Here is a 24,278-nt window from a genome sequence, read left to right on the forward strand (position 1 = left end):
GATTCAATGTGATCAGAGGAGACATCATACTGGTTTTTAAGTATTACAAACTAGCACTTCAGCATTTTTATCAAATGTTTGGGACTTAGAGAACAGTTACTGATCATCTTGCTTTTCCTTCAGTGAGACCTTGTGGATCAGAGCAGTGGAGAGAAAAGAGCCTTAAATACCTGTCCTGCTCCCATGAAAGCAAGCAAAGAAGAAAGGTGCAACTTAGCATGCAAGAGCTTAGTGTAAGCAGAAAATACACAGCAGTTACTGCTTTCTGCACTCACAGTTGATTATCCAGACTCTTCCCATCACTAGGTAAGTGTTTTTTCTACATAGGTGGTTAGAGGGATAACTGGAGTCCCTGAGGCAAGGATGGGCAAGGCCACTGGAAGTAACGTTTCAGCTTTTAGCAAGGGATGATGACCTGAGTCTCTTTGACTCCACATTTACAGTCAGTAGCTAGTATCACCACAAATAAGTTTTTAATTAATTTGGAAAAGGAGTAGCCACATGGTGCACATGTTCTCACCTAGCATGACTCTAACAGAATCATTTTAGCAATATCAAGAACAAATTTGGCATAATGACTGGAATATGAAGTCATAACAAAACTATCTAACATTTGTGATGAAAACCTTAAGGACAATGACAAAGGCACCCTTTAATAAAACATTCAGCAGCAGAGTATACCCAGAAGAGTTGGGCAAATAGTACAATCCATTTCCCTTGGATATTCATTTGAATTTTTAAATGGATTTCTTTTGACTGTTCACATCCCTTTTGTGCTCACTTTCCATGAATAGCAAATGAGCTTTAATAAGGGGAATAATCATGAAAAACACATTTTAAGCTTGAACATTTGCCAAATGAAAACCTCAAATTGCACAATCAATGGTTAGCAGTATATATGTAATTTTATGACTTTTAAACTAAATGAAAAAATTCACTCTTGGTCAGTTTTCACACCCTTGCAGTAAGGAAACACAAGTAATACCAGTACATGCAGAACGGGGCAGCAAAGATTAAAGTATTACTATGTACAATTAGGTATACCTGAATTATTTTGTAGCTACGACGGAGTTCTTAACAATAATTATGATAAAAGATTGTATTTTGAAATTTTGTGGTTTTACTTTGTAAACAATTTCAAAAAAATAAGAGTAAACTTATTTACACAACCCTGCTAGGCAGTATTATTTGCTAGAGGGTAGAGGGGTTATGGGTATAAAATCTTTACTCATAGCCTTTTAGTGAGAAAACTATAAAGCACCTGAGATACATGGCTGCAGACCAGGAATACGGTATGATATATTTTCCTTTAGTTTCAATATACATCTCTGAACTCTCAAGGAAAACCTTTTGTATCTCATTTGTAGAGCAAATCACAACAGCAGAGTTCCCCACAGGTCAACCCCATTTAATTTCTTGTGATAGGAGCCTAAAGGGAAATTAATCAGTTTCACCCAGAAACTTCTCCTTGCGATTTTGAAAGTAGGGATAAAAAAAGTCACCCTTGCAACTGTTTTCTATTTACTGCGGCATATAAATAAATCTTAGAGCATTATATTGCTCAGTACTGACCCCAAAATTGAGCTAGATGTACTGTAGGGAGCTATCCCAATTTGGTAGTGGGTGGAAAAGGTGACCTGTTAGGTCTTTCCATCTCTGACTGCGATTGTCCTTTGAACCATACAGGAGCTGCTCCTGAGGCCGAGGCACCACAGAGCATCATTTCAATGTGTAGTCTCCAACCAAAACAAATGCATTTTAATGATAAAGAGATTGATATGGTGGATTCCTCCTTTAATCTGTCTGTTGTTTTCATAATTTCTAGTGCAATTAATATAAATATATTTTATTAAAGCAGGAATACTGGGATCCAACAAAATTATCATCTACAAAAAAGCTCCTTAATCAGCAAAGCTTAACATTCTAATGATGTTAGTACAAAGGTTCTTTTCCTTTAAACAGTATCTGAGCTCTCCTAGCAGTAAACATATTAAAAAACCTGGACTAAACAACATAAAGGTACAGAAAATAAGTGAAACAAAATAGTATATAACTTGGCAATTCAGTGATGCAGTAAACTTTTGAACTGCACCCACGAAGGAAAAAGGTGGTGGGAAGAAAGTCAAATGCATACCTTATTAAAAATCAAGTATTGTGAGAAATAAATTGCTTTTATGCTTCTAATAATCGCAAACATCAGGTAGTTTCATATTCCTGCTATGCTTGAAGGGATCTGCAAGACTTTTTTTTTTTTTAATTACAGAACAACATCAGTTTCTAGTTTATTCTGGAGAAGAAATTTGTCTAGCTAAAAACAACTCAATGCAGTTTGTTCACAGAAGCTGGAAAGGTTGGATTTTAGCCCTATTAGAAACAGTAATGGAAGCAGAAGTTACCATTTCAACTCAAAATCAATTAAATAGTGTCTCTCTGTGGTGATAACCAGTATTGCAAACTTAGAAGTTGGAAAGCAGGTTATCTGAAATCCAGGGAGAAATACGGAAAGCCTAATAATGCAGGAATGCAAAATAATTTTCTTCTCACTAAAATAAAAAAGAACATTAGCATCTTCTTTGTAATGCTATATAAAATAATTTTCAAGTATATATGGAATAATTCAGGTAATTGTAGGCCTGTCAGTCAAAGTGCAATCCCAAACAAAATAACAGTAAGTCTAATTAGTGTGGGATTGGGCAATAATTAAAGGAGGGTGATAATTATAATTAATGCCAGTTGATACAGGATTACAGGAAATACAACTTGGTAAAATAACTCAGTATCTTTCTCTGGTAAGACTACAGTTTTGTTGAGTAAAAGCAATATAAGAATTCTGCTAGGAATTTAAAGCTTCTGGAAAAGCAGCTGTTTGTCAGCATACACACAGCCTTTTTGAAAGCTGCAAATCAGCATGGCATATAATAAATCAACTCTGGAAAGATTAACTGATGGGGTCTTATAATTAAATGTTCTTTTCAGATTTCCTACCACACCAGGCTGAGGACAGACCACTGATGCAAATCACTTTGTAAACTGAGTCCCAGCAAGTAACATACAGACAAGAAGTTAAACTTGAAGCAAGGAAGAATGTAAACCATGCCTTCATCACAGGGATCCTGCTGCATTGACAAGCTGACCATTCTGATTTAATGGAATAAAATACCCACACCTTCCTCTATGACATCACCACATATTTCATCACTCCTGCTAACAAACGCAGGGAGTTTTTATACGTTTTCTCACAAATGAAGGCAAAGATTTCTACTTCAGAAAATGCATGTACACGTAACATAGCCACGGATACTCATCATTTTATATTCTTTTGTTCAGAAAATACAGCTTCTCTTAGCTGCTTATCTCTGCTGCGTAGTAGGAAGGAGACTAAATCTCCAAGTATTGGCATCCAGAGTGCAACCAGGCAAGAACTGTGCATGACACTTGTTTCTGAGTGCAAGGAATGGCATATTCATCCCAAGACCCTTCTAGAAGTGGGTACTATTTTTTACCACGTTTGGCTTTTACTGAGCCAGCAATCCAGGAGAAGGAATCCCCTAGAGAAAAGACAGCATTTATTCATTTTTTCCTAAGTTAGAAGCAGATGCTGAACTGCCAGTTGCTTCAAAATTGCTTTAAGAATGGAAGCACCAACTTCAAAGATATGCTATAAAATAATCCAATCTTCCACTCTCTACCTCGGTGATGGAGTCCTTGGAGAAAATAAAAAACAAAGGGCGCCTTTTTCAAATGGAAAGATACAATTTCTATTGATTCCATGACTCTCTGGTTCACAGTCTTTAATACTCTCTCTTGTTTGTGTTACTCCATCTTTTTCTCTACAACCAACCTGTATTAGACCTCATAGCTTACATAACCCCACCTTTAGGCTGTCTACTGCATCCCTGTTTATAAGCACAGTAGCCGACCAGAATATAATTTGCTATATAAATTTCTATTTGTTTATCTGTCACAATCATAGACTTGGCTAATGTAGCCCAATTTAGCCTTACAGCCCACCTCACAACAGGAAAGAGGGAGGTAGAATAACAGGCTTTATAAATCCAAGGAAGAAGTCTCTTTACAAGAAGCAAACTCTATCCAGTAGTTGCTTTGCCAGGGCAGAAGTGAGAAGTACAAAAAGATACATCTGTGTGGTGCCTACTGACAAATACTGGTCAGCAGGTGACCATTAAATGGTCAAGAGCCTATCATGCCTATATCTGAACACCTGCTTTTGCCTTGTGCACATTCCATTTTCACATATAGATGCCAAAACTTCTACTTCTGCATTCAAAATGAGTCTCTTGGGTCATACTGTTTGCAGGCATTTGTCAGATGAGTCACACTTCGAGCTTGGGAAATTTGAGCCAAAATCTCAAGTTCTCCAATGACCTGAAACATTTCTTTGCCAAGATAACTGAACAACTTCTATCAAATGGTACTACATTGAAATTCTGTGCTGCATTTCCTGACATGTTTTTCCAAGCAGGGAGACCTCCTGAGAGGCTCACACTTCCCAACATAGGCAAGAACAAACATGTAATTGAACTTTAAAGAGACTTCTCTTGCTTGTTTAAAATAAAAGCTTCTCTAGCACTCACTGGTGTTATCCAAGGGAGCATTGTATGAAGGAATACTCTGTGAAAAGAATAATTGTGCTGCTTGCTTTCTGTTCTACCATGTTTTGTTTCTCAAACACTTAATGAGGAAATGTATATCCTATCATTCAGCAGGTGTGCTGCACTCCACCTTCAGTCTTCAGCATTTAATGAGATCTTCCTATACTTGGAACATTTTTGCAGCTTTTATTTTAAAACAACTAAAGATGCTCTTGCTATCCTGTTAGTGTCGGCTCTCCCTGCACAAAATTCTGCCATGTGTAAAGCCACTTACCAGGTGAGCATGAGGGTTTGTTGCTGATCCCATTGGGACAAACTCAGCTGAGAAAGAAAGTGTAAAGAGGTCTCTTTGGCTTTAGTGACTCAACCTTTAACTTTTAACTCATACGAAGTTGCCCTCCAGGAGGGGAAGGGAGGGACAGGGGCAACTGAGAACTTTAAATAAATTTACTGACTAGGTTATTAGCAGTAAGCATGCAGCTACTCAACAGCATCAGCAACGCATGAACTTAGCCCAAAGGCCTTACATTTTTCTCTCTGAAACAGCAAGTAAGTAAGAGCAGTCACATTAACTAACCTTCATTTTACTGCAGTCATTGAGTGACACTGAGTAAGCACAAGCACACTGGTCTGTGTTCTTCACTGTGGCAGCCATCAGCATCCGCTACATTTCAAACTGAATTAAATGCCTTTTCTCCCAGATGTTGTGGTTTTCTTTCCCCTTCCATCACCTCTGGTTATTTCATCTTCATTCCTACAGAACAAGAGCTCCATCATTTTGGTCTCCGCTTCCCCTTTCCTCTCACATCCTGCTTACATAATATGTCTAAAATCATCCTGACTACCAAAATCAAGTCTACACTTTGGTTGTCTTTCACTAAGTTATAACACCTCCTCCTCCTCATATGTTTGAGAACTTGGCTTCTGCAAGTCAGTTTCTTACAGATGGTACTTCCATTTACTGGCACCAATTGGTTACTTAGAAGTATTAGTCATTGGAGATACACATTTTATAAAACATGTGAAAAATAAGAAAGTAGAATAAACAGGAACATACAGTGACATACTGCCTTGGCTCTTTCCCAGTCTTTTTTCCTCATAAGGACAAATAGAAGATAGTTTGTACCACGTATTTGCATTCAAGCGAGGTTATGAAGAAGGCAATTAATTGAGAAAGTATAAATGCTTTTCTAATAGTCCAAATACTCCCTCCCCCTCCCACCCCAATGCCACACTAACAGTATTACAGCCTAATTTACAGACCACTGACTTACATTCAGAAACAGTGCATTGGAATCCTGACCTTCCACAGCTTCTGTTTGATCTTGAGCAAAACTTAAATACTTCAGTGCCTTTACCTTCTCCTCCATAAACATGAAGAATATTAGTGCGTACTCTAAGTTATCTGACTTTCGGGTTTGCCTGCAATCCTCACACACCCTAGACCCCTTCACCACCTCAACTGCCCAAGTTCCAGCAGGTGATCATACAAAACCAGACATTCTGAGGAACACACCTGGGATTTCTCTTGGAAGATGCCATGAAAGACTATGGAGGTTCATATACATTTATGTGGGACCACAATTTCAGCATGGGAAGACAGCCTTGTTCTATTCTTGTTCTTTCCTGGACCCTTTTCAATCCTCCAGTGCCTCCAAGACCAAAGAACCACATTGCTGCCCTTGAAATAAGAAGCCTAAAACTGAATAGATAAATCCTGCATGTTATCTTCACCACAACCACCTTGACCTTGCACCACTGCATCCTAACAGAGCTCAACAGGTTCTCCTCATTTACCATCCATGGATGGCCACATTTTGAGCATTTTCTCCACTGTCCCCCCAAACCTCTCAGTTTTCCTCTCGCTGAAAGGCAACCTGTCCCCTCTACTCACCCAGCCACACAAGCTGGGGCTCTCCCAGGGCTCGGCACCTGCCAATGGCCAGTCTCTCCTTCAGTTCCTACACGGCCCCAGCTGCCATTTCCTCTCAGCTGCTGCCCCCAGCTCATTCCGGGCTCGTCCCTCAACTGCTAACCCCGTTCCTTCAGCTCTCCCCCACCTATCCCTCAGAGCCACTCCTCGGCTCCAGCCCCGGTTCCCTCAGCTCGCTCCCGCCTGGCCCATAGAGCCACTCCTCGGCTGGAGCTCTGGCTCCCTGAGCTCTGGCATTGCCCACCTCAGCTCACTCCCTGTCGATTCCAACCCCAGTTCCCTCAGCTCGCTCCCGCTTGTCCCTCAGCTGCCTCCTGGAATCCCTCAGCTCGCTCCCGCCTGCCTCTCAGGGCCATTCCTCGGCTGTAGCTCCGATTCCCGGAGCTCTGGCACCAATCGCCTCAGCTCGCTACCTCCAGCGCCTCAGGTTGCAGCCACCTCAGCTCGCGACCTCTGATCTTTTCCCGCCCAGCCTCGTGCCGCTGCTCCGCCCCCCCCCCCCGGAGTACGCGCACGCGCCCTGGCGCGCGGCCCTGGCCCAGGGACGCGGCGGGGGGGTTCCCGCCGTGGCGAGATGCTCCGTACGGAGAGGGTGCTGCAGCTGCGGAGCCAGCAGGGCCGCTCCGTGCGGGTCGTGCGGGAGCACTACCTCCGCCCCGACGTGCCGTGCCGCAGCGCCCTGTGCCGGGCCGCCTGTCCTCGCGGTGAGGGGACTGACGGTGGGAGGCTGGGTGTCGGGACTCCTGGGGGAAGAGGCGGGAGGACACGGGATCGCCCCGGGGGCCGAGCTGCGGCTCCGGGCACCTTGTCTGTGGTGGCCCTTGCGCCGCAGCTTACGCAGGCCAAAGCTGGGCGCAGAGAGCGATCCCTGGGCAGAGGTGATCCGCGCGGCCTCACCAGGCGGGGCTGCCGGGGCGGGGAGGCCCGACAGGATCCGGTGGGACCCGGTGCCGGCGGCAGCGGGCGGGACGAGCGGCGAATAGGAGAGGTATAGCGGCGGGAGAGAGCTGGAGAGGAGGGGGGCGTGTGGGCCGTTGGAAGCTCGTCCCGGCGCGCTCCTCCCGGCCGTCCCGAGCGGGTAGGGGCAGGACAACAGCCTGTAAAGCCTGTGAAATGCGAAGGGTGCCAGACCGGCGGTGCGGAACTGCCCCTTGGAAGCAAAGCCTCTGAGAAATAAACGGATTGTTAAAAGAGAGAAAGGAATTGAGAAGCTGGTTGTGAGAGGATTTAGCTGCGAACATTAAGGCTGCGGGGCTGTACAAGTCCCGTACTTACCTGTTCTAAAAGGTCTTTTAAGATCATTTCTGCAGGGTAGTGGTATCTAGCGTGGATTGAATCCTCTACGTACCTGGTGAGGGGCCTAGCTGTGATCTTGAGGCAGTTGTAATTCTGCATCGGGAGTTATTTCTGTTAAGTAATTGAACGCAATTGCTTGTGTTATAACTGGCCACCCCAGACATGGGAAGGCAGCCAGTCCCGGTGATGTCTGGATTTGTTGTGATGCTGTTGTGCATCATAGATCATGGTGTGACCTTTGGTTGATATTTCGAAGCTGGGGGAGGATGTGTGTTACTAAATAGCACCCTTTATTTGGTGCAAGAAACTGACTGGCAAATAACTAACGTAATACCAAACCTATTTGAATTGAGAAGGTTGAGAATTTTAACAACTTTTTTTTTTTTCTTTTTTCCTTTGGGTTGTTTTTTTTGTTTTCTGAACTTGTTACCCAGGTCACTTTAGGTGTCGGTGCCTGTTGCAGTTGAGAAGCAGCAGGTAGTGTAGTGTACCACAGCCAACTGGGACGTCAGGACTAGCGATAGCTGCTGCTCCCTAATGCACTGTGTTAATTCCTTAAGGATAAGTTATGGGCACATACCAAAAAAACAAAATCTCACATCCCTCCCTGTGCTTAACTTCCCCTTTTCTGGACTTAAATGTAAATTGTGCTGTAGATGAGTGTCAGAATACATCCCTTTGTAATTACTCTAGATAATTCAGAGGTGAGGTGAACATTTGTTTTCATTCGTGACTCTACACATTGTACTGAGCAAACTTATTTCACGCCCTGTGAGAGACAGCCTGCATAAATCACATCTGCAGATACTCCTGATGGTGTGCTGTGCCTACTCAGAAGTTTCTCTGATCACAATAAATAGGTTAGGCAAGGATAGCTTCATATGAGCAGATTACATAAATCTTCAAGTGGCATTTCACTTCTGAATTATTAATAAATGTTAGCTTTCTTGTGTGCATTCTACTGTCATCCATTATGTACCTTTGGTGTGAGATGTAGCTGTGCTACTCTATGCAGAATTGTGCCTACTGGATTCATGCTTCTGGTGATCACAGTTAATAGACAGATTGTCCTGTGTCAGCTTCCAAGAAGTATATGAAAATAAGCTGACTTGTCAAGATCCATATGTTTTTATTACATAGAATTTGCCTGCACTACAGTTATTTCAGCAGCACGGTGTTTATAATATCATCAGGAATAAATGGGCATTGAGAGGAAATCCCGTGGAGATCCCCACGGCCTGAAAGTCTATTGGGTAATCTTTGGAATATCTAAAGCAATTAAACTCGTTAGTTTTGAGGTGCAATTTAAGATGTCGTGTGGGATGGGTCGGTTGTGGTGTCTGATGTGTATTCCAAAGGGATGGAGTCTCTTTAGAGAAAACTAGTGATGGTGGTTAATAGCTTAGACTCAAGAACATCTTCTCACAGAATTACAGAATCACCAAGTTGGGAAAGATCAGTTCAACCATACCCATCCTTTACTAAACCATACCCCTGAGCACCTCAGGTCTGTTAAACACACCCAGGGTAGGTGACTGAACCCCCTCCCTGGGCAGCCTCTTCCAGTACCCGATAACCCTTTCGTTGAAGAACTTTTTCCTAATGTCTGATGTGACCCTGCCCTGGCGCAGCTTGAGCCCATTCCCCCTCACCCCATCTCCTGTTGCTTGGGTGAAGAGACCAATACCCACCTCTCTACAATCTCCCTTTGCAGTAGCATTTATTTTCTCAAAGACAAAGAAGAAGAGCCTGCTGTAAATGGGTAGTGTGCAACAGAGAGATCTGTGGAAGGAGTGTAGCTGAAGTGCCTGTAATTCTGCATCCTTTGAAAATTCCATGGAAAGACTTTTTGTGGCAGATGTAAAGTCTCTTTGTTGATACAGAAGTAGAGAGAAAAGGACTGCTACCTGTTACATCCTTTCCAGAATGGAAGTGGATCTTTTTCACTCGTTTGGATAGACTTTGCACTAGATTTTGTTCTTGCTGGATGCAAAAAGGTTCTGTTGTAGATTTTAGAGATTGTACCACAGAATTGCACCACAGTAGTCATCAGAAAAAAAAATGTATGCCTTTGAGGATACACCTCTGGCTTCCTGACATCTGAAAGTATTGTTTAAGAAACCAGAATTGCAACTGAAAGCTTAAACCTTTAAACTCTGACTTGTATTTTAGATGGCAAATTGCTGTCGGATGATGTTACACATTATGTTGTCCCTGACTGCAAGGTGGTTCAGGATTACCTGGAGATTCTCGAGTTTCCGGAGCTGAAAGGTATTGTCTTCATGCAAACAGCATGTCAAGCAGTGCAGCATCAAAAAGGACGCAGGTACTTATCATAGAATAATTTAATTTTAATTTAAATCAAAGTAAATATACTAACTTAATAGAATCCCACGCTGGTTTGTGTTGGAAGGAACATCACAGCCTACCTAGTTCCAATCCCTGCCATGGGCAGAGACACCCTCCACTAGCCCAGGGTGCCCAAAGCCCCAGACTTAAATGTCTGTTTCAGCACAGATACACTTTGCTGAATTTGATTTTAGGTCTTACAAGTGTCTTAATGTAATTTTACAGAAGAGAAGGTGCTATCATCCTTTGTGATCTATGGCCATCGATGCCTGCCATAGCTTTCACTTGATTGGAGTGATACTAAACTGATAGCATTATCAACTGACCAGGCAGCATGTGACCGGGATTATGGACATGGATTTGGTTTGCTGTGTTTGAGACTGAGGACTTGTCTTTGGGGAGCAGTTCAGGCTGTTACAGTACTTACTGTAGCAGACATTAACCTGTGGCAGGGGGTTGGAACTCTGTGATCCGTGGGGTCCCTTCCAACCCAGACCATTCTATGATTCTGTGACTCTATGGATTGACACAGTGTATAAGAGTGGAATTTTCAATCAATGTCTGCCCATGCACAAACACCTTTGAAGAAATAGCTCTTGTCCCAGAAGTGACAAAATAAGTTCTGAAATGCTTAGGGTGTTTTGTGGGGCTCACTGGCAGATAAGTATGTTTAAAAATCAGAAACATTCATAATGGGAAGCAGAAAAGCTTGCTTACAGATGATATTTTAGGTTTTCTCATTAATGAATGCATTTCTTTGTGCATGACAGTACTTCTTGAGTTTTTTGGCTGCATTTTCATCTAGAGTTAAAGTAGCATTACCAAAAGGAAGCACAAGACTAAATTTCTCTCTTGTTTTTTTGTATTACAGACACTACAACAAGTTACGAAATCTGGTCAAGGATGCCCGTCATGACTGTATTGTGTTTGCTAATGAATTCCACCAGGATTCTTACTTGCCAAGAGAGAAGGGAGAATCCATGGAGAAATGGCAGACCAGGTTTGTTTAACTTGTAGTACTACACCTGACACCATCGTGGCATTGTGTTTAGGAATATTAGCATGCATTGACTATGTAAGAGTTCATACTCTTGCTCTGCCAAGTAACTGAAAGTCTAGCCTGTCCTTCTGTGATTAAGTGTCAACATTGTTTTCTTAGGAAAACAGACCAAAATGTACCTAATTAAATGCAATACTGCTAAAAAAAAAGCAGCTGGATCACTGTAAAGTTACACAGCCATTGTGAAGAATGCTTTAGCATTATAAATAGGTCACACACACAGTGTTGGGCTGTTAGATGTGGTGTTTGATAGCCTGCAGACACCATAGCATTGGAGACCTGTCAGTTCCAACTTGCCATTTACAACCTTTCACTCAGAGGAACGAATGTCTTGGTGCAGCTAAGGTATGTATTGGGGAGGAAACATTTTCTTTTCCTCTGTTCCCTTGGTGCTTCTTTATTGCACATAATAAGGTTTGCAGATAGGAGGTTTATGTAGCTTATGAATATATCTCAAAAGTAGTATGGGTGTTAAACCAAAATCTCGTTTAAATAAAGACTGCACATGTCTTACAAGTAGCAAAGGAGATACACCAGAAATCTTATTTCAAACTTTGCTTTTCTAGGAGTATTTACAATGCAGCAGTCTGGTATTACAACCACTGCTTGGGTCAGATGCCAGTTGTTATGGTAACTGAAGATGAAGATGCTATCAGGCAGTACGGAAATGAAACAGAAGGAGTGTTTGTGATTTCCTTCAAGGTAACAGGTCATAAAAATAGAAGGAGGTTTCCTTTATGCTGCATCAAAATGATGAAGCAAGTACGTTAAAGCCCAGTGTACAGTGCAAATCATTTCAGAGTTTACGTTTAAGAAAACGATGATGCCAACTCATGTCTTCATTTATCAAAGAAAGCAAAGGTATCAGTCATGGGAATGCCATAAAAAATGGTGGCAGTGAGCAAACCAGAGCACTGAAAAGCAAACAGCAGCTCTGAAGACAGAGGTTATCTTTCTTGCGAGCCCTTTTCATTGTTTTCCTTGTTTTTAAAGAGTTTGGCATTGATGAACAATGATTGCTTACCTGAGCCAGCTGTCTGTAGTGCAGGCAGTCCATAAAGAGCCATAGCCTAAATATCCATCAGCATTATACTGACAGTTTACTTTAGCCTTGACTACTCCAAATACAGCAATGCATGAGAAGATAACTCATTCTTCATTTAGTTGTTGATCTCTGATACTGCTTGTATTCAGTGGGATATGTGGATGGGATGCCTGTACTCGGCTGTGAAAGGATGCTGACTAAAACCAGGACCAAAGAGCTTTCCCTTAAAGGCATATCAAAGTGATGATGCTTAAGTTTTTTAATTACTGTGCACTGTGGGCTTTCCAAATACATTATCAAAAGAAGAGAGACCTCTGAATACTTCAGTGACTGTTTATATATTTGCATACAGAATTACTTGGATAACTTTTGGCCTGACTTAAAGGCTGTCCATGAACTCTTCGACTCTATAATTCAAGCTCGGCGGGAGCGGGAGAGTGAAAGCCAAGAAAACAACGGGAAAGAATATCCTGAGCACTTACCTGTGGAAGTACTGGAGGCTGGGATCAAATCTGGAAGATATATACAGGTAATGAGCTATATAGAGAGCTCCACAGTACAATGCAGTCTTGTGCTTGGTCCCTTTAGTTGCCTGAATTAGACTGATTCGATGAAGAAATATTGCTGTAGTGGGAAGAGGGAAAGAAAGCAAAAAATCATGGGTAAGAGAATGGAAGGGATTAGGAGTCTCAGAATATTTCTCTTATTTCATCTTCTGAACACATGGGGGTTTTTCTCTTGGAGAAAGAAAAACAATTTTTATTGAGGCACTTAAATTTGCTATGGATTTTTCTTGACATTGGTGTGTGATATACCTGTAAGTTGAGAAACTAGGTGTGATATGAAACAACTATATCTCAGTCTTAAATATAAGTAATGCTGTACAAGGGCAGCATTTCTTCCTTCATTTGCACAGAGATCTCAGTCAGTGAAATTGATTTAGTTTTATAGCTGTTGAGGGCCTTAATATGTATTGTTGGTGGACAAGTGTCCTTCTCTTAAAAGTGATTTAAAGAACTAGAGGCAGTAATTTGTTCCTTTCTTGACAATTTCAACAGTGAGTCAAGAATAGAATATGAATGGAAAGAACAAGGTTTTTCTTTCTTATAGGGGTAACTCCAGATCCCATCTTAAGGAGGGCAGCAAAAGTACACTGCCTGTGCTTTGAATAAGGGATCTTTACCAGCTTACAATTAAACTGAGCATATAAAAGAACTAGCCATTGTTTGCCAAAGTGAGCACTTAAAAGTTCTACATTGTTCAAAATAACTTAAGAATCAACAAAAACTACTAATTTATCTCAAAGTAATTGTAAAGCCCCAAATGCTAAACAGTGAAGTTGGCTGGTTTGAGGTGTGATTGTTTCATTCTGTTTGTTTCTTATTTTCTTCTAGGGTACACTGAATGTCAATAAGCATAGAGCACAGGTGGAGGCTTTTGTTCGACTTCAGGGATTTGGTGGCAAGGAAACAGGTGAAAAGCTGACAGGATTTGCTCAGTGCCTTTGTCTGTGCTTTTTATATAAAGCCATGTAGCCATAAGTATGTAGCTGTTCCATCAGTAAACAAGATGAAAGCCAAAACACTCCAATGCTTAGGTTATTATGGGCCAGAAAGGAGACTGAAGGTGAACCCAGAGGGTGGCCTCATGAGAAAACACTACCCTTTGTGGCCCCATTCCTCTTTCTCTGGCCATGTTTTGGACTCTCGTTCTACTAATGGGTTTCCCTAGACCCTTTCTGAAGTTGAATACTGATTCAGTTGTTATCTCTGTGCTTTGCTCAAACTTCAGATAACGACTCACCTGACAGAAGTAACTGTGTGGGTGTTGGTGGGATTCAGGAACTGGAAATAGGAAAGATCCCTTTTCAATCAGATTGGAACTCCAGTATTGTCTTTCCACTATGAGTTAGTGAGAAATACCTTTGATGGATTATTCATGCACAGATACTGTCCCAGCTTTCATAAATAAGCACTTTCAAATGTTCCAGGGTTCTATATGTACTAATCCTTTTTTAAAAACTTGTTTAATTCTGGACCCTGCCCAGCATCCCCTGGCAGTGGTTTCCACATTTTGTGTTACGTGTTTTTAAAGTTGCTGCCTAAGAACAATGAACTCATCACAGCCTATGCTGCTTTTCATCCAAGAGATAACTTACAGAATTGCTTAGTACCTCCCTCAAACAAAACAAGGGAAAGGTTTTCATTTTCCTGCAGTATTAATTACTTGCCAGCAGTCCCATCTTGGAAGAAATCGAATTGCAAATGTTCTTTTCTGTTATTTCAGCAGAAAGCTGATGGGGGTGTGGGGATTGGGATTTCTTACAGTTCTATTTACTTTAAATTCAGATCTTCAAAGTGACATCCTTATTTATGGGACCAGAGCTCGAAATCGCGCCATCCACGGTGACGTCGTAGCTGTTGAGTTACTGCCTTTGCAGGAGTGGAAAGGAAGGACTGTTGCCCTTTGTGAAAATGAGACTGAGGATAAAGCACCTGCAGACACCAGTGGTGACCCTATGCCCACAGGTAAAGGAGATAGCAGGATACAGTGTTCTGCTAATGTCACCTCACTTCCTTGGTCCAAGTATTAACAGCATCCCAGCTCCCATTACAGTGTGACACGCCTGTGTACCACAGGAACTTCGAGTCATATATTACTTGTAGCATGAATAGCTACATCTTCAAAGTTTGTTGAGGTCAGAGTTAAAAGGTTTAGGAGCTTAATTTTCTTCTGGCAAGAAAATCCTGTTTGATTTTGATCTTTGCTATTAAAAGTTTTCTGTATTTTCAGTAGAATTGGCCACTTTTCAGTAGCAGCGGGAATCCCTCTGAATAATTTATGTACTGTATTGACCAAAATCTATACAGTTAAGTTAGTCACCACATAAAAAGGTCATTAAAATCTGTCTGTGCCAACAATAATTTATAACAAACTCGTGTTGTTTGCATACTCTGTGTTGTTAGCAATTGTAATACAGATTTCTGGACACATTAGTTCATATTCCAAAGCCTTCCATAGCTCCTGTGTATTTGCTTGCATGTTCCTGTTTAACTGTTTAATGTACAGCCAACAATGTTCCTTATTAAAAGGTAAAGTTGTTGGAATCATGCAAAAGAACTGGAGGGATTATGTGGTCACTTTCCCCTCTAAAGAAGACAGCCAGTCCCAGAGCAGAAATGCTCAGAAAATCCTTGTTATACCTTGGGACTACCGAATTCCCAAAATCCGGATCAGCACCCAGCAAGCTGAAGCATTACAGGTAACTTGTGTTTCTCTATTCTGTATTTCTACAAGATTGTGTGAGTGATACACTCTAATGATGTTTCCCATGGCAAAAACACGGAGGAAACTATTTGTAAAGTTAAGTCTGTGAGAGCAGTTCAATTTCTGCCTTGAAGGAATGTGTTCAGTGTCTGTCAGAACTGCCTCAGTTCAGGTGACGAAGTGTTGTGCATTTCTATCTGAGTTCTGAATTTGGGCCCCAGTCCAGATACACTGAGCATTTATAGCTCACTTGTTTTGTTGGGGTTTTTCCTGATAAATTAAGGGTTTTGTTAGGGGTGTGCATTGTAATAGCCCTTGTGGCTTTAATGGATCTGTGGCTATATGTAACTTCGATGAAAGAGTAAGGAGAGTTTTTCAGCAGATAACAAATTGAGATGTGTAGCCTGCCATTGCTACAGAAGGGAGAAACGTGGTTTTGTTGGCTCCTAGCAGCCTTTGCTTTATAATGTTAGGTACTTCCTTACAGCCAAGAAGTTAAATTCCCATGCTGTCTTTTCTGGTCTAAGAATATTTGTGTACATTTCAGTTTTGCTTTTATTTTTTATACTTTAAGATAGAGATTCTCTATATAATGATTCCCTGTATGGATCTTTGATCAGTAAGACAATATAATTCTTAGCACTTGTTTGGATGCTTCTCATAGTGGGATTTTTTTTCTATAAAGTTTGTGGAGTTGTCAGTCTCTTTGCCCCTGAAGGAGGATTTATATTGATTGCTTGTCAGGAGCAGATTGCCCTTCTAACAGAATTGTCTTCCTGCAGGAGTACAGAGTTGTCGTGCGTATTGATTCTTGGGAATCAACTTCTTTATATCCGAACGGACACTTCGTGAGGGTTCTAGGAAGAATTGGAGATCTTGAGGGGGAAATTGCAGCGATTCTGGTGGAGAACAGCATCTGTGTTGCCCCTTTCTCAGAAATTCAGGTTAGTCTTTGCAGTTAGATAGGCTCTTGTTTCTCAAAGAGGGGAACCTCTTCCAGCTGAGTCTTTCAGTTACCAACAGGTTTTTGAAAGCTGAAAACTATTCATAGGTTGTTTTTCTGGAATCACTTTTGGGTCGGCAGCTTTACAGGTACCATAAATTTTCAAGTCAAGAGTGATTTTAAAACAATATGTTTGCTATGAGAAGATTACAATCTCTAAATTCTAATTTGAAATAGATTTTTAAGGTATTACTGTCTGTAATACGTGTTTAGGTGGGAGATAGTCTCTTCATCCAGGGGTCAGCAGGTGGGACAAGGGGAAATGGCACAAAGCTGCACCAGGACAGGGTCAGATCAGATGTGAGGGAAAAGCTCTTCTCTGAAACAGTTGTGGGGATGTGGAACAGGCTGCCCAGGGAAAGTGGTTGAGTCACCTTCCCTGGATGTGTTTAAAAAAAGGGTAGATCAGATACTCAGGGATATGGTTTAGCATAGGACGGGAACGGTTGGGCTTGATGATCTTAAAGGTCTTTTCCAACCTTGTGATTCTGTGGTTCTGTGATTTATAGTACTGATCCTAAAGGCCTGGACCTACTGAAATCATTTCCTTAAATCCTTTTGTCTTCAACCAAGAGAGGAGCCAGCATTCATAGATAAGGATTTTGATCATACCTACAATTAATTGAGAGATAAAGAATGTAAAAACGCAATATACAGCAGTGATGTTCGCCAGAGCTGCAGTGTCACAACAGTATCAGTAGCTAATAATATGCATAGCATTCTTTCCAATCCTATTTCATACTTTCTGTGCAGTAAATGTAATTGACTTGGAAAATGCAAGTAAAGAAGAATTTGTTTAGGATGAAAAAGTACATAAAATAATTAGTGGAGGAGAAAAGGACAAAGTAATTAAATCTAATCTGTTGGCTTCTTTCTGTAGAAAAGATAAAATTGTATGTTCATCCATGATGTGTCTGTACAGATGCGTGAAATGCCCACCAGTTCTTCAAAGAATCCATGGAAAGTGAATCCAGAGGAGGAAAAAAAGCGTCTCGACTTGAGAGATACACACTTGATATTCAGCATCGACCCGAAAGGCTGCGAGGACGTGGACGATGCGCTTTCCATTAGAACTCTGCCCAACGGGAACCTGGAGTTAGGTGTCCACATTGCAGATGTAACCCACTTCGTGGCAGCAAATTCTTACACTGATGTTGAGGCCAGAGCAAGGTAAATTATTGTCTTAAAAATTAGAAGATTTATGGAGCTTAGAAGTTTGTGGTGCTACCCTAAGGAAACATTGAGACACACTGGAAGGAAAGAAATGTTCACTCTTCTTTCTTCTTTTGCATAAAGGAAACAGCTTATTAAAACTAATACGAAACTAATGGTTTTCTGCTTTTATGAGGATGAAATAGGCCTGCTGGGGAAGAAACTCTTTCTGGCCTACTGCTTCACTCTTTTACTATGAATTGCTCTTTTCCACCAAGTTATAATTTATCTTTCCCTAATGGCCACTAGTTGCTTCATAGCCTACTTTAACATTTGGGATTTGTTTGCATTCCAAGGGGGATGAGTCTTCACACAGAACACCCACAAAGTGGAATTAAGTTTTACATTAATTTAATTCCAGAGGTGTTTGACATGCTTATGTTTTAATAGTCACTTTCGCGTTTCAATATGCCAAATATTCCATTCTTCTTTTTTTTCTTATTGCCACTGTTTTGAACTTAATCTCCTGAATCACTGTATGAACTGCAGTCTCCATAGACACAAAGAAATGTAAACTGTATAGCAGCAAATAGTTATGTAAATAATTTTATTTCAATATTACACGTGTGTGTGTTCTACAAGAATAACCTTTTAAAATCGTGTTCTGTGTCTTGTCCTTCTGAAGTTTTGCTTGTACCACAAACTGCTTGGGAGAAACACACCAGGGAGTACTTGTGAGAAGAATAGTAAATGTATTTTATTCCTCAGGGCAACAACTTACTACTTAGCAGATCGTCGTTTTGACATGCTGCCCTCCGTCTTGAGCGCTGACGTATGCTCTCTCCTTAGTGGAGTTGATAGGTAAGATGTTGTGTAGTAACTGCTTATGAACTTGCTCTTTGAATTACTTGCTACTGTTTGTAAGTGAAGCAGTAGGGAGTCACAAAAAGCTGAAAGTAAGAAAGACACAATGTCTGTCTTGTCCTGAAGTGAGGTTTACCCATAGCAGTAGCAATTTGCTTTGGATTTAAGCAGCAGCCTAAAGGTGAAGGCATCTCTGTTCTTCACTTGTTTCTCCACGAGTTTCAGTCTGGAGTGTGTGCCCCAGTGGGAACAGCTACAGTTTTAACTATTTCCTGTTATTGAAACATGCCATTACCCCTTTTAATTATAAATCACAGGGCTGGTTGGCTGGCTGGCATGAGATGCAGATATGCCTGTAGTCCCCACATCCAACTAGCAAAAAATTAATCAAAGTAACTATTGCAGTGTAGCCATGCTTTAAAATGGATGTGGCCTTACATCTGTAGGGCACTCTGCCTCCACCAGTGCACTGAAAACATGCTGATACAGCTGGTCCTTAGTTATTAAGCTGTGATACACGAGACTGAAAGGGAAGTGCATTAATTAGTGACATTAGTGAGAACTTAATATTTATTTCATGAAAAAGAAAAGATGTTTCCAGTAAAAGAAAACCCAACAGAATGAAACCTGTGACTTCTCAAAAGCTGGTTGTGCTTTAAATTTAAATGATAGTTGATGTCAACCACAACTATAGAATTGTGATCTTATCTTTCAGGTATGCTGTGAGTGTCCTGTGGGAACTAGCAAAGGAATCGTACGAAATCCTGCGAGTCTGCTACAACAAAACCATCATTCGATCTGCCTACAAGCTGGTTTATGAAGCAGCACAGGGATTGTTAGATGGAGACACGAGTGTTGTTGCTGATATCCCAGAACTGAAAAACTTGGATGAAACAACTAAACAGGAGAAGTTGGCTGAACTGGTTTGGGCAATATCAAAACTCACCGATATAGCACGACACGTTAGAGCTAAGCGGGACAGCTGTGGCGCTCTGGAACTGGAAGGGGTAGAGATCCGAGTGCAACTGGATGATAAAAACAACATCCGTGACCTCATCCCCAGGCAGCCTCTGGAGGTGCACGAGACAGTAGCAGAATGTATGATTCTGGCCAACCACTGGGTGGCAAAAAAGATTGCAGAGAGTTTTCCTCACCAGGCTTTGCTGCGGCAACACCCTCCACCACGACAGGAATTTTTTACTGAACTTCGAGAATGTGCCAGTGCCAAAGGCTTCTCAATAGACACACGGTACCTTTTGTTACTTTAAGCTCTTTTTAATTAAAATTAAGCAATTAACTGTTTGGCTTTGTTACTGTCACAGAGTGTTACAGTTCTCAGTACCAATGTTAATAGAGACTGCAGAGTAGGTCTTAAGGAAAACCTTACCGTAAGCTTTCTGTAAGCAGGAGGTGATGCTCTCTCTGAGAGAGGCTGCCTGCATGGTGCTGGCTGGGTCAGTGGCAGCATCTGAGGAATTTTAGACAACAGCATCTGAAGAATTTAATCTCTGTAACAGCCTGGTTTGAGCTGTATTTCCTGTAACAGTTCTGCAAGAGAGGTACTTCTTTAAGTCGAGTCAGTTCTGTGCAATGTTGTAATTTTAAATGACCCTAATTCAGAATAACAATGTTGAGGTCACAGGAGAAGCCTGGGAGTGTCATCACATTTGGGGGCATCATTTGTGGACATGATAAGAGTGTGAGGGGCATCGGCAGTGCCTCCTTTTACATGGTGTCCCCTTCTCCCTTGCATCTTTTGTGCTCTCCTGTGCAGAACAGGTTTTGTACCACCTCACCATCTGGTTTGCACAGTGTAGATGTGGATTTTGCTCCAGGCCCTCCTGTCCTCCAGATTGCAGGAGTCAGGCCTGGGGTTGAAAACTGGGGATTTTCCTCATTTGTCTGGAGCAGAGCCCTTACTAAACTGTGCTGAAAGTTTTAGTACCATTCTGCTCGTCACTCATATTTTTATAACTATTAATCAATTTGTGCTTTTCTACACAATTTTAACTATAAGCTGTTATGCTCAGGGAGGGCATCATTCTCTTCAGAACTAATGCTTTATCTGACAGGTCTAACAAAGCATTGGCCGAGTCTCTGGACAAAGCAAACGACCCACTGGATCCCATTGTCAATAAGCTGTTGCGATCTATGGCCACTCAGGCTATGTCTAACGCCGTGTACTTCTCGACTGGCTCTTGCCCTGAGGATGAGTTTCACCACTATGGTACTTTCTTACTTTGATTTTCGTGCTGTGTATTCCTCTTGTTACTTTTGAACTGTTGGGCAGGAGGGAGCTGATGGCTTCCATTGCTTATCACTGCTTCTTTTATTTGCAGGACTTGCCTTAGAGAAGTACACTCATTTCACTTCTCCAATCAGAAGATATGCTGATATCATTGTCCACAGACTCCTGATGGCAGCGACGACGTTGGAGGAAACCAAAGGAGGTGTTAAGGACAACATTTTCAGTAATAAGGATCTTCAGGAACTGTGCAGACACGTTAACAGCAGAAACCGGGTAAGAAGGATGGGCACTGGGGCACAGTATGTTTACACAGCGCCCAAAGGACCAGGATGCCAGTCCTGATGGCAGCTTTTGGGTACAAAGATAGAGTTTCACTTAATTTTTATTTATAATGCTCTTGTTGTTTAATCTCAGATGAAAATTGCTACTTAGTAGTAAAAGTAACTTTGCACTTCACCTGTACTACAGGTAGGATTTCCTTTAAGATGAGATTTTTCCAGGGGCTTAAGTAACTGGAATAAGAAACTCGGGAAATCAAAGCCCAACTTGAAGTATTTATTTAGGTGGTTTTGTCTTTTCTTTTTGTGGGGGGGGCTTGCAGGCAGCGCAGCATGCTCAGAAACAGTCTACTGAACTCTTCCAGTGTATGTACTTCAAAGACAAAACCCCAGAAACTGATGAGTGCTGCCTAGCAGATGGTGTTATTTATTCAATTCGAGCAAACGGCGTGCTTGTTTTCGTGCCAAGGTGAGTTGATCTGAACTGAGCTGAAGAGTAAGATGTGTTAGGAGAAGGCTGGGAGGACACCTCTCTCTGGTCCTTGAGAAAGCAGGGCCTGGTGCTGGCTGATGACTGCATGAGATTTCAGTTGTGAATCATAAGCAGTGTTTTCTGAAAAGGAGTTGCTGTGAGGAAAGGGTAAGGCCACACTGCACAGAATCTATTGATTTAAATACATTAAAAGGATGATTTCTTACCCAAGCAGAGCAATGACCTTCCCCCTGCCTACTTTTGGTTTTTAAACAGTAATTTATTTTATAACACAAAGCCTCACATTCCTCAGTGCTCTCTTCCTTCACTACAAACTGCAACTCAGACAGGCCAGCAGCACCCTTTCGCCAGCAGCTACTTGCAGGCTGCAGGGACACAATGCTGTTTAGGGTAGTTGGGCCCTTAGGGGTGCCTGTACCTCAGCTCAGCCTCTGATTTACACTAGTAGAAAGGAATTCTTTGCATGAAGCTAATAGTACATTTTAATTTCTGAGCTTTTAAATCTGTAATTTAATGTCTACTTGATGTGTTTTGCTTATGTTATAAATTGACTAGCAAATGCTGTAAGAAGAAACTAGTGCCCATAGCAGGGGAGAGCAGAGCACTGCCCCTCCTAAGACTCAACTCTTTAGGCTGGGGAGAAGAATCCCCTTCCCCTTACTGGCTCTGGACATTATGGATTAGTTAAATGATCATGATGTCTGGGCAGTACTGGAAGTAACACTGTGTATGTGGCCAGCTCTGAGAAAGGCAGGCATAGAACCACTCCTCTAAAAAAAAAAAAAAAAGCAAACCAAACAACCCAAACCTAATTCAAAATAACCCCCCCTTCTGCAGGCATGTTATGTAAAGCAAACCATTACATGACTGCAGCCAGGGACTGCTGGGTCCTGCCTGCAGGCTGAGCTTAGATATAAACCAGCTTGATGTAGGCCTGTCATCTCCAGCATTCCCCAGGGCTCAGGTATGTGGCCAAAGAGCCACAACACCCCCACACAAAGAAAGGTTCCTTCCAGGACCCAGTAACATAGGGAACCATTCCCTCACAGTGTTGTCTGGAGTAACCTGTAATGCTGCTCTTCTTCCATTATCCGGCCATTCCAGGCTCCACCCAACACCTAAGATGGAGGATCACCACCTGCATTTTGCTTCACTGCTTTTGAAACACTTCAGTCGGTGTCAATACACCAAGGGTTTCTTTGCCAACACCCATCAGCATCCCTGAGGCAGGATTATCACCCGACAGCATTCACCCCTTTGCGTTGCTGTTACATAATCCCAGCTTGCCTGCTGTTGGTTTCAAAACTCAGGGACCTGCCAAGTGTAAGAACCATTAGAACAGCTTCTGTCTGCTCACCTGCTTTTCCTGTAGATACGGAATCAAAGGAGCTGCATACATGAAAAACAGAGACGGCTTAGTCATGGCTTGTCAGGGTGATGGGAGCTGTGAGTGGAAGCCTGGATCACTTCATCGCTTTCAGAGTAAAATTACTTCCACTACAACTGCTGGAGAATCAGTCACATTAAGCCTCTTTGATCACATTACCGTGAGTATTTAACCTGAAGGAAGTAAAAGCAAATAGCACCAGCAGATAAAATAACTTCTGTATTGTTTTTAAGGTGAAAATCCTCGTGCAGACTTCCCGCTGCCATGCTGACACCATCAAGCTTGAAATAACCAGGAATGCACCGTACCAGACTTCAGACGTGGATGTTTCCCAGAAGAGTTTTCATGTGCTGAGATCTGACTTGGTTAAAGAAGTCAGTCAGTCTGCAGAAGCAGCCCAGCGTGCCCAAGAAAGCTCAGGAGTCGACATACTCGATGAAGACTATCAGGAGTACTGCCAGACCAAGGGAGCAAGCTTGTACCAGCTCCTGGAGGAGATCAGGGATTTGGCACTGTTGGACATTTCAGCTGACGTTAGATCTTGAGCTACAAGCTAGCAACATCGGCCTGGTGATGTTCTGCTCCTGCTGGCTTTGTCTGATTCAGTTGGGTGGGTGGTTTTTTTAAAGCCATCTATTTAAATATTCAAGAGTCCTTTTATTAAAAAACTAAATGTCTATTTTAAGTAAGAATTATTTTTATCTGATGATGAACATGTATGAATTTTAAAAAGACTTTATACATGATAAATCTCATCTTCCAGACTAAAGACAGTGTGATGTATTCTTTTAACTGACATTCAAAAATTTCACTTTCCCATGTTGTCCATAAATTAAATTCCTAAACCCTTTAATTGTCCTTTTAAATACTTCTAAGTATTTCCTACAGCTCTTAGCTGCCTACCACTATCAGCTGCCTACCACTATTGTGAGTTTAACTCACAGCTATAACGATATAAAAAGTGAACTCCTACACACTAATCTAGAGTAGAGTTTTGTTTATTGAAAGCCCCCTGGTATAAAATAACACCTGGAGACATGAACTTACTTCATCTGCTGCAAGTCCTGCTCTTCTCTTAGTTCAGTTTCTACAAATTCGGACTCCGTTACAAGCAGCAGTCTACCCTGTGCTAGAGGAGGGCAGGCTCAGGGCTTTGCTGGTACAGTGACTCTTGTTCCTTCTCCAAAAGGGAAAAGCTGCTGTGCAGAAGCGAAAATAGAACTGATAAAAGAGGGTGAAACAGCTTCTGCAGAAAGAACAGGATGAGCCCAAGGAAGAGAACAGCTGGTC

General features: G+C 41.8%; 1 protein-coding gene across 1 annotated transcript; it reads left to right on the top strand.

Annotated features, from left to right (window-relative positions):
- The first annotated feature begins 7,105 nt into the window (after positions 1-7,105).
- Positions 7,106-23,842, top strand: DIS3L (DIS3 like exosome 3'-5' exoribonuclease). The gene is made up of 17 exons (XM_084268311.1): positions 7,106-7,250; positions 10,015-10,168; positions 11,063-11,191; positions 11,818-11,953; positions 12,649-12,825; positions 13,691-13,769; positions 14,645-14,824; positions 15,389-15,558; positions 16,346-16,507; positions 17,489-17,736; positions 18,487-18,579; positions 19,298-19,831; positions 20,655-20,809; positions 20,922-21,103; positions 21,432-21,577; positions 22,974-23,148; positions 23,222-23,842. The coding sequence occupies exons 1-17, from the start codon at positions 7,121-7,123 to the stop codon at positions 23,531-23,533; spliced, it is 3,162 nt and encodes a 1,053-aa protein (XP_084124437.1). The 5' UTR covers positions 7,106-7,120; the 3' UTR covers positions 23,534-23,842.
- The last annotated feature ends 436 nt before the right edge of the window (positions 23,843-24,278 follow it).

This window comes from Gallinula chloropus, assembly GCF_964237585.1.
Source record: "Gallinula chloropus genome assembly, chromosome: 9".
Taxonomy (NCBI): Eukaryota; Metazoa; Chordata; class Aves; order Gruiformes; family Rallidae; genus Gallinula; species Gallinula chloropus.

Excerpts from the sequence above, each read along its gene's own strand:
- DIS3L (XM_084268311.1), top strand. The coding sequence starts at position 7,121 with ATGCTCCGTACGGAGAGGGTGCTGCAGCTGCGGAGCCAGCAGGGCCGC. Across the intron at positions 11,954-12,648 it reads TGTTTGTGATTTCCTTCAAG|AATTACTTGGATAACTTTTG; the intron begins GTAACAGGTCAT and ends ATTTGCATACAG. Across the intron at positions 18,580-19,297 it reads CTCCTTAGTGGAGTTGATAG|GTATGCTGTGAGTGTCCTGT; the intron begins GTAAGATGTTGT and ends CTTATCTTTCAG.